The sequence below is a fragment of the Lissotriton helveticus genome, chromosome 6, assembly GCF_964261635.1.
Source record: "Lissotriton helveticus chromosome 6, aLisHel1.1, whole genome shotgun sequence".
Taxonomy (NCBI): domain Eukaryota; kingdom Metazoa; phylum Chordata; class Amphibia; order Caudata; family Salamandridae; genus Lissotriton; species Lissotriton helveticus.
Genome location: NC_136067.1, coordinates 1,960,370,026 through 1,960,385,751, shown reverse-complemented (window position 1 = coordinate 1,960,385,751; position 15,726 = coordinate 1,960,370,026). Strand labels below are relative to the sequence as shown.

At 42.6% G+C, this 15,726-nt stretch overlaps 1 protein-coding gene across 1 annotated transcript in view; it reads right to left on the bottom strand.

Annotated features, from left to right (window-relative positions):
- The window catches only part of LOC144761985 (fucolectin-like), a 58,380-nt gene extending 43,035 nt beyond the window's left edge, over nt 1-15,345 (bottom strand). The window contains exons 1-3 of the mRNA XM_078647150.1: nt 15,203-15,345; nt 11,635-11,702; nt 3,882-4,185 (exon numbers count right to left, since the gene is read on the bottom strand). Coding sequence (XP_078503276.1) covers nt 3,882-4,185; nt 11,635-11,701 — 371 coding nt within the window. The 5' untranslated portion in view covers nt 11,702; nt 15,203-15,345. The remainder of the gene's footprint in view (nt 1-3,881; nt 4,186-11,634; nt 11,703-15,202) is intronic.
- Nucleotides 15,346-15,726: the final 381 nt, after the last annotated feature.

Genomic DNA, 15,726 nt, shown 5'->3' with positions numbered 1-15,726 from the left:
CGATTTCTCATTAAGAAATCGCAAATTACCACCAACTTGAAGTTGGTGGTATTTTGCGATTTCTTCCACAAAAGCACTTTTTTGCATTTGTGAAGGTGCCATGTGGTGCACATACATGCCCTTAGGGCATGTATGTGCGCCATATTCGCACAGATGTGAATTTCAGGCGTGCATCAGGGTGTCCTTATGACACCCTTGCACCCTTGAAATTATTCTCAATTTGCGATTCTCAAATTGCGAATCGCAAATTGAGAATAACTTCCCATTCATTCCAATGAGCCTCCTGGCCCATTGAAATGAATGGGAAATTAATCCTTAATTACGAATTCGCTATTCGCAAATAAGGAATAATAAGAAATCGCAAAAAAAATGTGATTTTTTAGATACATACCATTTTGCAATTCTCAAATAGCGATTCTCAAAAAATCGCTATTTGAGAATCGCAAATAGGTATTTTGATACATTTGCCCCATGGTGTTTTAAGTTGTTTTTCAAAGTTTGATTATATCCATGTGCAAGTTATGATATTGTTGTTTGCCTATTTTGTGTGTGAAAATGTGTTTGATTTTGCTCAGAGTGTATTGTGAGAGGAAAATAAGGTAAAGTTAGAATGGTGAAGATGGGATGATAGGTGAAGTCAGTCTCTTAACTTTTCAATTTCATATCTGTTTAGATTTTGTAAAGTAATAGTCCACCTGAACGCCCTTCTAAAGTCTTTTTAATTAAATTGTTTGATTTTGTGGCTTGGTGTATGATGGTGAGTTTGTAAGCATACGGTGATAGTTGTTAATCAAAATCTTTAGAGTTTACCCAGTATTTCAGAAATCAAACCAGTCTATTGAGGGGCACAAGTCAAATCTGCTCCGAGCTAATTGAGGTGGAAGGACAACCCGAATTTTAAGTCTGAAGTATTTTACATTTTAAAAGAGTGAGTCACGGATGTGGTAATATAGATGGTGGCAATGGTGGAAAGGTAGTTGTTGTGGTAGTCATGATAGTGGTGGTAATGGTAGTAGCTTTAATAGTGATGGTCATGGTGGTGACATTCTGATGACTGTAATATTAATGGTGGTAATGGTTGTTTTAAGGGTCAGGAATGCTGGTGGTGTTAGTGGTGATGGCAGCGGTAATGGTCATGATGATGTTAGTGGTAATAATAACAACCTTGAATTTGTATTGTAAAGCGCACAGCTACCTCCGAAGTGGTTTCCTGGCGCTGGGGCCCTCGGGAAGATTAAGCGAGCTATTGCCCAGAGTCATATGGTGCTGGGCTGACCTGCCGCCGGCACCGGGGATCGAACATGAACCCCGTGGTCAAGCACCCTGGCCGCTGCGCCACACCTCTTCCAGGGTGGTAAGAGGGGCAGTAGCAGTGGTAGCTGTAATGCTGGTTTTGGTAATAGTAATGATAGTGGTGGTATGCATGGATTTATGCAAGTGTATTGTAACACAGGTAGGTGTGTGCAATGTTCCCGGTCATTTCTGCAATGTTCCTGAACATTTAATCATACATCCAATATTTTTGAAAATATTCAAGCAATGTTCTGGGATATTTACATAAGTTTAGTGAATGTTTCTAAACATTTACTCACATTGAGTAAACCTTTGGCAATATGATCAGTCAGCAATTACATTTTAGCTTTAAGCTCCAAAACACTGAATGGTTGAAAGGCTGCTGTGTCATACAAATATTGTGAATATCACTTCAGTAATTTTGGCGTTGTGACTGAGAAAACAATCCTACAGGAAATGACATTTTAAAAGCAAGTGGAAACGTTAGGTGAGACCCCCCTTATAGCAAATGTACCATTTGATTCTGCACATTGTGTTTGGCCCACTCTGATGTTCACCCACACATCTTTTGGCCCACCTTTTCTGAAGACTTGTCTAGGTGGAGCAAACTTATTAAGAGTGCAAACTGTTTCACCTGTGGAGTAAGGTGTAAACCTGAACTGGAATTCTTTAAAAATGGTAAGTGTAATTGTGTGCATACCCCAGAACATTATAATAATGTGTGCGTTGTACAGAAACTGTGGTGACAGGAAACGTCTAAAACTGTTTTAAGATGACTGACACTGTTCAGCCATTAAGCATCCATAGAAAATGATGGAATTTTTAAAATGGTCAAACACTTGAGAGCAAGGCCTGGGATCCTTACATCTGGGTAAGTGATTTGCTGTCAGCAGCTTACTGGATGCAGGAGACCTGCTGTCATGGATCAGTGCATGACAAGGCAACAGAACTCTAGTCTGCTGTATGTGGATCACTGCAACTGGTGAAAACAAAGTGGTTTATTAATCTAAATAATGAGTATATCTGGTATAGCCGACATTCCGGTACCAACTGCCTAACAGTTGTAAAATCAAACACTGCTAGCCTCGAAGTTATCTAATAAAGCCCATAATTCGTCTAACCTGATCATATGTGAAAGACAAACACAGAGCGGAAAGACCTGTAAAGGGAAAGAGTAGGAAAGAGAACAGAAAAGGCGAGGAGGGAAACAAAGGAGAGGAAAAACATAGCAGAAGGGCACACTTTTGTGTAGCCAGAGTTTATATATTTATGACAAAATGCAGTATTTTTTGCAACTAATCTTGATTTTGAAAAAATATCACCCTCATATTAATAACAGTAATCTTTCAATTCAATTCAAAGAAACTTGGGGGCCGATTATGATGGCGGACGGACCTGAGTCCGTCCGCCACCATAGAGTAGGAGGGACCGTCCGCAGGGGCTGCGGCGGTCCCTCCGTGCAGATTAGGATGTGACCGCCAGGGTGGCGGTCACATCCTCAATCTTTAACATTGCGGCGGGTGCAGCTTCAAGCTGCACTAGCCGCAATGTTAAAAATGCATACATTGCATTTGTATGCAGCAAGCGGCAGGCACCGCGCGGTGCCTGCCGATTACTGCATACAAATGGCCCCCCCATGTGCACCCCCCACCCCTCCTTTACCCAGGGGGCCCGCAACGGACCCCCGCAGTGAAGCTCCGTATGCTTTTCCACGGCGGAAAACCCGCCGTGGAAAAGCATTTCTTTTTGGGCATCCTAATATGGCTGACGGTGTCTGAGAGACACCGTCACCATATTACTGCTTTTCCGCCGCGGTTGTAAGCGAACCGCGGCGGAAAAGCTGTGGACGGAAACCAGGACCCACCAGCCATCCTAATGTGGCAGTGGGTCTTTGGTGGGTCCGCTGCGGTTTTTCCGTATCCTCCGGGCCGGCGGTGGCTTCTGCCGGCCCGGAGGATGCGGAAAAACCGCTATCCTAATCAACCCCTTGGTTCGGTCAATAGAGCATTAAAGTGCATATTCATAATAACATTTCATTAAAACAGTAAAAATAATCCTTAAGAGCAAAGGGTGGAACCCTCACAGCCAAGTTTATAAATACCATCATTTGGAGCCTGTGCCGCTTACATTATACAACAATAAATACAAATCTAAAATGTTAATAGGAACAAATATGTGGCATAATATAAACAATAAAAAAGGACTTAAAAACCTCAAAAAATGGAGATAATTAAAATGAAACGGATCCAGTTTAAATGTGGAAATATTAGCATCTTTAACCTATACATAGACACCACATGGAAAGTAAAAAACACGACACCGCAAATACAATAGGCAATTGTGTGTTGTATTTCAGCAGTCCGAATTCCACTGCCCAGTGCTGTGTGCTTAGGTTTCTGAATAGCTGAAGCAACCAGTGATACCTAGCCTTCCTGGAACCAGGGCAGGGTACGTGGTATTCTGTTTTCTCTGCAATACTGCATACCAGGCAACCTAAAGAATCTTTCTAAACTGGGATTCTGCACTGCACTCCTTAATTCTGTCTGACTACAGTTTGTGGAAAGGTTTAACTAAAGCATAGACTTTACCTTGGATTTTTATTCCCATTATCTGCCAGGGAGTTGCCGATGAGGAGTTCAGCGCCATTCATCCTTTCTGGAGCAGTGAGTGTATTAGTGATGGTCACATACTGAACCTTATGCGGCTTCAGCAAATCCACCCTCCACCATGGAGACATTTCACGATCCGTATGGGCGCAGGATCCCTGGTAGAAATTTGGATTCTGGTTCCCATCGATGGCATTAATAGCGTGTCCAAGGTAACCAGCAGATGCACTTTGTCCAGCAAGCAGGGTTGACATGGTTGCACGACCACCAAGAGCTACATTTCCTACTGAAAAAGAGAAAATATCAGATGAGAGCATGATCAACAGTACATCATCAGTCTGAATGAGTAATATCAACAGCCCTTAACATGAGAGAAACATTACTGCAAAGGCCTATATGACAATCATGCCACTGAGGGTCAATATTTCTAATTTTATAGTATTGTGTTTGTAGAAAAACATTTTATTTGTCTAGAAGCACTACACTTTTTGAAACATTTATTGACCTTTGTATGATGAAATGACTGGATACATTGTTAATGCAGTTCAGCTGACCCCATATCAGGTTTTGATTGGCCACATGTAAGTACATCTTCCTTATAGTCACAGTAAGTATATGGTAATTGTGAAAAACTGGGTTGATGGTTGAGTTAACCCTGCTCATGCATCAGCCACTATTCCTGTTGGTGTGAACCAAAAAAGTGACTAAATTAACTGTGCTTAACCCTCTGGTAGCTTGGCACAAAACTAGTAAGACCTAACTTAGAGGCAATGTGTAAAGTATTTATGCAGCACACAAACAGTAACAAAGTTAAAACACAACACAAGAAAAATGCTACACCAATTTAGTGAAATAGAGCAAATTTTAATAAATTATTCAAAACCAAAACAACAAAAATCCAATCAGTAGAACCAAAGTTATGAATTTTTAAGGTTTAGGGTAAAAACTAGCACCTTGAAGATCAAAACGCCAACTGCGGACATTTAGTTGCACGAGATCGGGTCAAAATTGAAAAATATGGCTGTCTGCGATGGAGCGAAGGTTGAATAAAAGTAACGGCTTGGGCCCAGTCAGTGCTTACCTTCAAACTTGGAAGGAATTTCAGCAACAATTGTCTGAAAAGGAAAAAAAATCAGTGGGGCAAGGCTTCAGGCGATGTCCAAGAAGGAAGCGTCATTATCTGGGAGCTGCTGGATAAAGTCGCAGTGAAGATTTCCATGTTCGGATTTAGGGCCTGATTTAGATCTTGACGGGACTACCATGATCCCTCTGTGGCAGCGGTTACAAGTACTCCGTCGAGCTGACGGATCCCAGCCCGCCATTCGTAGATTTGGACTAGCTGATCAGCCATCTGCCTTAACAGACTGTTCTCATCGCTTAAGTGGCTCACCTCCTTTGACGCAGCGGGCTGCTCTGCCGGCTAATAGTACTGCGTCGCCATCAGGGTGGTGGGTTTGTGCTGAGTCTATTTAGATTTCACATTTCCGCTGGCCGGGTCTTATTCAAGACATATTCAATATTGTACACACCTGATATGTTTGTGCTAATTGTTGTCACCTGCATACCTCCAAGCATCACCTGGATGCCCGGAGGACTGGTGGTGGTTATACCAGCCCCCCTATACCACTACATCCCTGGGAGGAGAAGGTCTTGCACGTCCCACATCCTGAAGGGCTGATAAGAATCCCTGGTGGATTGGAGACTGGTAAGTCATACTTTTTAATGTGTCACTAAGCATACATTTAGTGTGTGCATTTAATTAGCTCTTGCTAATGCATTTTGCTCTTTTGTTTACATATACTATAGCAGCCTCATCACTCATCTCAGCCTCCCACCCAGCCCAACTATCTACCCCAACTCATGTCCCTTCCTCATCCCAGTTCCTAACGCCCACCTCAATCCCAGGCACACTCACTTCTTTGCAGGCACACACTCCAACAGACACAAGCAGCACAATCACACACACAAAAACACAATCACACTAAGAAACACCCATGAACAACATACACGCACTATTGAAACTACACCCACAAGCACCACACCCACGACTATCACAACCACACCAACCACACACTCATCAAAACCAACACACTTACATAAAAGCACACCTACATATTATTCGCGTGCTCAAAACCCAAACCCTCCCCAGTTAGAAGAAGGGCCACGCCGGCGAATGGTCAGGCTGCTGAGTGGAGTAAGCAAACACATACACTTAGCATATGATCGATCACCCGCCATAAAAAACACATCTAAACCTCCGCAACATACACCAGTCCCACATGCAACTTGCAAACATACGTCACAAGCACATCACCCGCTGCAGCTCCCTGTACCTCCAAAAGCCACTCCTCTACCATCACTCCTACCACGCCTCCTTTTTTCATCCATGTCATTGTAAGAAAATACATGTGAGACTTCTCTATTATTTTTATATATTTTTAATATTACAAATGACATTTTAGTTAAGTGGTAATACAGGTGTGTTTATTTACACTTCATAAGTGGAAACATAAACACACATGCATTACACATAGGAATAAAATTCCATGTAAGAGCAATTTAAAAAGGCACGAGTCTAGAGCAAAGTTAAACAGACAATTCATTAGGAAACAGGTAGAAAAGTAGCTTACCTTAGATTCTGGCGACAACAGAGTTGATTTGCCTCATGGTTAAGTAGCAGCAGCAAAGGAAGGACTAGGACAATCGGGTTCATGAGAGAAACCGAAGTGGAAAAAAGAAAAAAAGACAAGCTTCTACCTCACATTCCTTTGATTCTGCCAAATTAGGTTTGGAGGTTTAGTCGCCACATTTTCCTCGGCGGGAAGGCACATCATGATTGGGCCTGTGGTAAAAGTGGGAGGACTCCCTCCAGCAGTCGCTTTTGCCTATGGCGCCATCAACGCGGGAGGAAAATTCTGACAGACATGGTGGAACTCCGGTGGTCTTTCATCTATCTATTCATCAGCATTTAAATACCTACTACGTGGATGGAGAATCCAATGGAAAAGCGACGGCAGGACCGAATCCATAAAGATCTAAATCAGGCCCTTAGTCTCTTTTTTGGAAGTCAAAAACCTCCAGAGGGATGAAGCTGCAAGCTGTAGCCGATGACAGCACCACAGTCCTGGATACTCCTGGTGAACAGGATATGCTCCTGCGTAGTACAATGTAGCAGGAGCTACTGCAAAATTAGGCCAACCGGCGGATTGATGCGCAGGTATTCTCAGAGCAATGTTTGGGAAAAAAAATTCAATTTCCCAAGTTTTGGATTTTGGCTTTTGGACACCTTTAGCAACAATTCCAAGTGTCAAAGACTGGGTAGGCACCACTTGGAGTGTCATGACTAGCTCAGGCTGGGTCCAGGTGTGGGTTGAAGATGGTTGGAGCCTTTTCTGTCCCTGAGGCTCGGATCCAGGGAGCAGACACTTGTCCTTTGAGTCACTCTGGTAGTCCTGGGTTAAAGAGATGGAACAGGGATCAAGCAGCAGCGCAGGCCTATGAGGGTTCAATGCAGGTTTCAAGCAGCAGAGCAGTTCTTCCAGGTGCAGCAGAGCAGTCTTCTGAAGTACACAGTAGGCCACAGCAGCAGGGAGGCCTCTGAGACTACTTCAGCAGGTCCAGAAAGTGAACTGAAGACTTTGGTTGGAGGGTCCACTACTTATACTTGGTGTTTGCTTTTAAGTGGGAGAACCTTTAGAGTCCTCCCCCGACAGGAGTGCCTGGAATTTCCTGCCTCCCTGCATTGGCCCCAACATGTCTGGGGTCACAAAAGACTAGTGTGATATCCTTTGTGAGTGTCCTGAGGCAGTGTATTTGTGATGTGCCCTTTGTCTCGCTGTCTGGGAGTAACACACAAAAAACACCAACTTTCTAAAAGTGGCATTTTCAGAAATGTGACTTAAAATCAGACTTTACCATTAAAGAGGTTATTAATTTACAATTCTTTAGAGACCAAACACAACTTTCTTCAGTGAGCCCAATCGGAAGTTATAACTTAATAAATATAATAAGGTAATCCAATGTTATCATATAGGAGAGGTAGGCTATGCAGGTATGAAAAACAAATAAAATAGTTTTCACAATTTCGAGGGACCGTTAGGGGGTAGCGTGGCCGCTGGGATGCCCCCTACCCAGTTGAGATAATCATGGTTGGGGGATGGTTTAGGGGCTTGAGGGGGGAAGAGGAACCCCACATGAACGGGATCTTTTGAAACTGTACTGCTAATGGGCTTTATTCCTGGACTGTTCACTGGTTGGAAGAGGTGGGAATTTGTCTCTGTTTGTTGTATAGACGTGCAGCCTATGGGTCCCTAATAGATCCCTGTGAGCTTCATCAGGACCGTGTGCATGACATAATAAACGGTAGGAATCAGGGAAAGACACCCTATAATCCCACCATACCTATTGTAAGGTCAGGGAAAACATCTCAGCGTGCGAGACACGTATTATTCGCGTGCTCAAAACCCAAACCCTCCCCAGTTAGAAGAAGGGCCACACCGGCGAATGGTCAGGCTGCCGAGTGGAGTAAGCGTCTCTCCCTCGTTGCGGAGCCTGTCAACCTGTCTCCTGATCAGGTTCGCCGGTTCGTCTGATTCCTACGTTTATTATTTCATGCACACGGACCTGATGAAGCGCAAAGGGATCCATTAGGGACCCATTGGCTGCACGAAACATGTTGACCACCACTCACTTCTAAACATCACACACTTTTTTATGCTTTGAGAGCAGCGGGAACACACTGGTCCCTCCCTTTATTTGCTTAATGAGAGTATCCAAACCCAGACAATTTTTTAATCTACCTAAAGGACCCTTCATTTAATTAGCCTGGGTACCGATAGGTAATTTTAACTTCACTTTCACTGACTCACTTGGCCCACACACCCACATGCACAAGTGCGGCACCTCCTAAAAAGATCTCTACTAAAGAGCCCTCTTGTGGTGCCTGTGAGGGACTGCAGCGCCACCCCCACGAGGAGCTCTGCCCAATGATGATGCTTTTCACTCACAAGGGTGTGTGAGGGCACAAGAACCGATAGAAGTTTTACCTCCACCTCAGCACACTCAACCATTATCTGGAGACCAGCATATTCACTCACAACCATAATAGACTGTAGAGTTCCCCTTTCTGTCTCTTTTAGAAACTGATACCACTTTGTTGATGACATTTTCACGGTACTCCCTACATTTTTCTTCACAGACTTAAATACGCTAAACATTGTAAATGTACTGTGCTGCCCTATATGTGTGAAATATAGTGTATTACAATGTTTTTTCAACTTTTAAGATATTTTTTTTAAGTACTGCAGTACTTCCTAAGTAGTACTGTGGTACTCCATAACATTTTTTCAAATATATAAAAAATATTTTCCCTTTATTAAAGTGGTAATAGGTAGGGGAAAAATATAAAATATAATACTTACCTATATCTGAGGCCTATGCCAGAACACTGGCAAAGTGGCCTTAAAACAACATGGCTGCCTTAAACTTTGGTAAAGGCTGTCATTATCCAATTAGATAATGACTTGTCATAGACATGTACCACAGCAGCCAAGCATCACTACGACTTTTTTTATCTGATGGGGGAAGCATACAAGGCTTTACTCTGTTAGAAAAAAAAAGTCCCCTTCTACCACCACCCCAAATCCCTCACACCCCACCCCATGCATTAGACCCGCATACATTTACCACCTGCTAAGAGAAGGTGGAAAATGCAGGAAAACTCCATGGAATGGTGAATGCTACCATAAGGAAAATTATCTAGTAACTATTATTAGTGGTCAAACAGGTGGTGCTTTCACCGTGTGGCACAGCTCAGGTATCCATGATGGACTTGTGGTTGCAAAGAGTGTTGCTTTTGTTGGGAATGAGAAATGAAGCTAAGGTGCCCTACACAAAGCTAAATGCTCTAGGAAATTGAAAAAACCCTGTGGCTCAGTTTGTCAATATTTTTTTGTCAGGATAACCGGGGACAGAATTGTCCCAAGAGGATGTGGGTGCTATGCTTGTTGGACAAGGCTTCGGAATTAGCTAGGAAGGGGTGGGCATGGCCAAATGTGGGGAGCGCTGCTGTGCTGCAACAGATGAAGGGTGAACTCGACTCAGGTACTGAGAGGGTGGGCGCAAGAAATTGCTGATGGGCGGTTAAGTGGGGGGAGTGAGGCAAGACGTTCAAAGGACGCTGGGCCTTTAAAGAAGGTGGTAATGTCCAACTCACTGCTGTACTTTTATATGGAATATTAATTTTATTAAAAAGTCTAGAAGATCAAATGTAGTATTACAGAAACCTGCAAATATGTATTTTAATTAAAGGAGTGTTGTGCATTGCTAGGTAAAAAGAGGTTTATTGCTGGCACGGCCACCTGTACCAAGAAGACAAATGACTGAAAAAAGAGAACAGAATGCTGATGGAAACACTGAAAATGTGATGTAAAACACCTTGGGCCTCATTTATGAGGCCTTGCGTCAGTTTTGCGCTTCCGATGCGTCACTTTTTGTGACGCATCGGCGCCGTAAAACATGCCTCCTGTTGCGCACTATTTACAAAGTGACGCATCTAAGCAGATGCGTCACTTTGTAAACCCCTGCGCTACATTATACCTGCGTCAGGTATAATGTATGCAGAGGGGGCGTTCCCCCGCAAAAAGCCTCGTAATAGTGACGCAATGAAATCTATGAGATTTCACTGCGTCACTTTTAGGACGCTGTTGCGTCAAAATCTTGCGCCTGCCTCACAGCAGGCGTAAGACTGACGCAAGCCCTTTCACATGGGGCTTTCCCCATGTGAAAGGACGCATTACTGGTGTTGCGTCACTTTTGTAACACATTCCAGCAATGCGTGACTTTTGCGCTTACAGATACGTCAGAAATACTGACGTATCTGTAACTCCTTGCTCCATGATGCGTCATACTGTAAATATGACGTATCATTGGTCTCGCAAGGAGGGCGCAGTGAAAAGTGACGCATCGCTGTTTTCACGCAGCGATGCGTCACTTTTCATAAATGAGGCCCCTTGTTTGGTGTGTAATATTGTCATAAAATTAAAACAGCTCTTCCATCAGTGTGCAAAACACAATGTCAATGTCACTGTATATATTATTTATTTTTAGAATATGATATGGCACGTAAAGAGCATTTGAATGCACTATTCCAGATAGATGGTTGTCTATATAGGTATTTTATAAAATATGTCACATACTGCAGAATGAAACAGTTGCTATTCATTTAAACACTACTAAGCATCTGTGTTGTGGTGCAAATTTCAAACAATTACTCAATACTAAGTCACGGCATGTTGTCCGTGTATGTTGCTGACAGCTCTGCAAAAAGTTATACAAAAAGTTACATACATGCAATTAAATGTTTCACTTGGTGAATGTGAAGGTGATCCTTTTAGCTAAACCCGGAAATTGTGGCATTTTATTTGAAGGAGAACCACTAAATAAACTCCATTACACTATTATATAAATAATACAAATATAAAAACACAATTGATGATGTTACATACGAAGTTATGAATTATACCATGGAACACATTGCATGACATTTCTCTTTCCATATATTCAACAACCACAACTAATAAATATAACACATCATGCCAAGCTATATGTTCAAATAGTATATTGTTGCATCAGTCAAATCCTATTTTTGTGTTTTACATTCAGACAGCAATAAATCATCAATCGTTAAATGTGCTTGTTTATAAAAATGTACATTGTCATCTAAGAGTAATATTACCTTTGTATCCCGCAGAACTGCTGAAGACCACAGCACAGACACAAACCAATGTAAGGAGCACTTTCATTCTGGAAGAAGAAAAAAGTCTGCTCAGCCAAATGTAAAATATTGAAACCCTTTGAGGAACTCTACAATATGCACTATGTACACGTAGTATAAAATATCTCTGAAGTATAATGAGGTACTGCAGCATCACATCACATAAGGCACATTGTTACATTTAATATGGGACTCTGTAGCTGGGTATATGTGCTCTTTGGAAATGTTAAATAAATCTCAATCTCAGATTAAGGAATATAAACTCATATTCCAACAACTGTCATCCCAATACAGTGCTGGTAGAAAACATCCCCAGCTGAGCAGCCACCCTGGAAATCATTTTCACATTCACCCGGATTGGCTGAACCAATGGTGAAAAACATCTTTTAATCACCATCCCTGTCAACTAGCGGAGAGGATGCGGCCTCATGGATAGAGTGGTCGACCTCATCGCTGAGGAACCGCGTTCGAGTCTCAGCAGGTTCGCTCAACATCCTGTGATTCTGGGCAAATCAATTGATCTCCCCGTGCCTAACAAAAAATAAATGTGTCCTTCTGTAAAAAACGCACTTTGAAAACAGAGAGATTCCAGTCCGGTCGAGGAGCAGGGAGGCCGAACCTTTGATACTAGATTTGGTAACTGAATGCAGAGAGGTCAACCCCCAAGCCCGTAGTGCCATAGCAAAAAGAAGGCCTTCAGCTGCAGCGATTGCCATATTATATATAAAAGAATTTTAATTGAGAAAAAATCTTGCTCCCCCGGACAGCCTATAGCTGGCACCAACTTGTCAAAGTCCCCAAAATCAATGGGATATGCCAGCAGACCGCTCTTATCAAATAAATAATTAAGAAATAACGCAACAACTCCAGTATATGACTGAGTCTAATACATCCCCCTGTTTTTAACATCGAGAATCTGTCCTGAAGAAGGTGTTTTATTCACAAAAAGCCGAAACGCCGCGTTTGTTCCTGATTCTTTTTTATCTTTTTTATACCATTTATGTAGTCTATGTAATTATGTATCATGTGATTGATTATTACATTTTGTGATTCGTATATACTTATGTTGATTAACATATGTTTTTTAAATACATTACAAATTGCAAACTGTTTCCAGACATCTATATGTAATAAATACTCATAATATTTTTTACTACATTGACAATAGACTGTTTATTAATTCTGGAGCTAATGTGTTGGTCTGATGCAGATGATTACTATACTAAAGTTGTAACAATATACCTTTAGTTCTACCTTGCCTCTCTCATAATCGGTATTTCATGTTTGTGTGATCAATTAAGTTGCACTTTGTTGCATTAAGCTTTGCCATAGTTGATAGGATATTACATTTGTGTTATTTTGGGACACCCTGTGTTTCTCTCCTTCTGTAACACAACTGGTTCTCATGTAAAGTGCTCTGATACCTTCGGGTCAAGTCTGCGCTATATAAAACTCTGGAGAAAAAAACGACTGTGTTAGTCATTACTATATTTCAAAATAAGTAAGCTGCGTGACCAGGGCTGGACTGTGATCGCAGACCAGCCCTGGCAATTAAGTCTGACCGAGCAGGGATTGGCGATAATGCTTTTGTTACATGGGGCCGATTTTGCAGCACTGATACAATACCGGCCCACAACAAGCATTTGCAATGCAATAGGTCTCGCATTTATGAGAGTTTGAGCTATTGGCATTGTAAATGACAATGCCTTTTATTTAGATTTTGTTTTTTAAACAGATAAATAAAAGGCATTGTTATTTACAATGCCAATAGTTTAAACTCCCGCAAATGCAACGCCTATTGTATTGCAAGTGCGTAGAGAGCATGTCCTGCCTGCTCTATTTGCGAAAATAGTGCTCAGAGGCTGTAATTAAAGCTAACCGAGCAACAACACACGTAACAGGGGGTGTTGCCATGGGAGGTTACAAAATGAGACAAGGTGGTACTAAGGAGGGACTACTAAGCCTTTTGACCAATGAACAGCCACAGTTTACAGTGGACAATGACACAAGCCAATAACAAATTTGGGCATAGAGTGGGTGGAGCATCAAACCCCTACCTCAATACAGCATGCCTCGCAAAGCAGCACATGCGCTGCCCAAGCTTGACCTAAAAATGGGCACCACCGGTACAAAACCGGCCCCCACCCTTCCGGCCCATCGGGGAAACACCTGGTTCCCACTACGTCCAGCGCGGCCCTATGTGTGATCCATATCTTATTTAGAGAGGTCAGTGCTGTAATAAAGATAACCTGATAGATGAAAGTAGTTTTCCTATTATCTCCAACACTTTTCAACTTCTGTTTTATCGCATGTATGAAAATTGTATGATTGAAGCCTTCCTGTACACACTGAACATACCAAGACCTTCATACTTAACAAACATTAAACAATGGTTAGAGGTGTGTTGCAGCAGCAAAGTTATGGATAGAAAACCTTGACTTAATCTTATCCACTTGGAAATTCTGTTGTCAGTGACGTAGCTAGACCGCCCCAAAACCCATGCAGCCAGGGATGTATCGCCCCCCCCCCTGTGACCCCTTGCTACGCCACTCCCTCTAGTTGCATTCCATTCCATCCTTACTTAGCTTAGCTTCGAAGCCATAAATCAGCCATGTGCAAACCTGTCTTGGTCCCACCCACAAAAGCAACAGTTCACACCAAATCACGACACCATGGTGATGCGGTCACATTCCAGTGCCGCTCTTGTGATGCAGTTACTCCTCCAAGCACCCACTGGCTGTGTTTTTTGCTTTTCACTCTACTGTGCGTTGCTGCCTTTTGGCCAGGTTTAAAGTATCAAATACCTCGTGCATAGGTGTATGCGTACAGGTGCATTCTGTGCAAACAAACAGGGTAGGTGTTTTATGCTGAATAATCGTCAAATTGGTTAAAACGTCATTGGTTTGGCAGGAAATTCTGAAGAGGTACTAATGGGTTATTTCAATACTTCATACTCCGCAGAGGTAAAAAAAAAAGAATACCTTACACAGTGTAATCTCCCTTGAGAATTGGCGTGCTAAGGTATAGGTTTACAAGCAGTTAAAATAATCTGGCTTTGCAGTTTGAGATGGTCCCTCTCATTGCTAAAAAAGTATTAAATTGTGCGAGAAAAGGGTGATACTTTTACACCTATAGGTACTGGCTGTAACATACATTTATACACAGCTACAATCAGACACATGCATTCATCTGTACTCACTAACATATACATGATTTTACAGTCACACAAAGACGTACACACACACACACACACACAATATCGAAATGTAGTATACACTCACACACAAACCTATAGCTAACAGACCCACAAAGCCCAAACCCCCCTCACACACCCAGCCTTAGAGAAGCACAGAGGCACACAGCAGCTACAGGGTGAGGCGGACATTAGATTCCCTGTCTCTCATCGAGTCCACTGTCCACCTATGGTCACTGCGGGTCATGGCAGACTATCCATGAAGACAGGCAGTGAGGCACGTGCTGCTATACAAAAGTCCATAAATAAATACATAAAGCATGTACCAGGTCTCACCTTGCTGCAGAGTCCCGGTGGGCTCCTAAGACAGGTTCTTGTGTCGACTCTCCTGCTCTCACGAGATGTCGAGAACCGCGAGGGTCCCTCTGCTTTACTTGTGTACTGTTCAGTACCCACGTCTGCAGTGCTTCGAAGGCCAGTGGTTGAACCCCGGTGAGGGGAAGTCCCGAGGAAGAGGTGGAGCTGACACCTTCCTTCCTTCGATTCAGAGAAGTGTTCCCAGAGATAACCGTGGAGGTCTTCGAAAAAGAACAACACAAACACTCCCACGCAAACGTGAAGACAAGCACAATTCCCACACAATTCATTCTATACCTATTTCCTTTTTGATGCTTACAGTAAAGGTCTTTGTTATGCATTCCAATGTATCAAAGTGACATGGTTCGTCATATTAGCTGAATCCAAAGACACACACACGCCGACACACCACAGTCATATGGACAAACCTAAAACATAAACAAGCAACTACACGCAACACACATATACTACCACACTCAGACCTACACACACAATCATATACA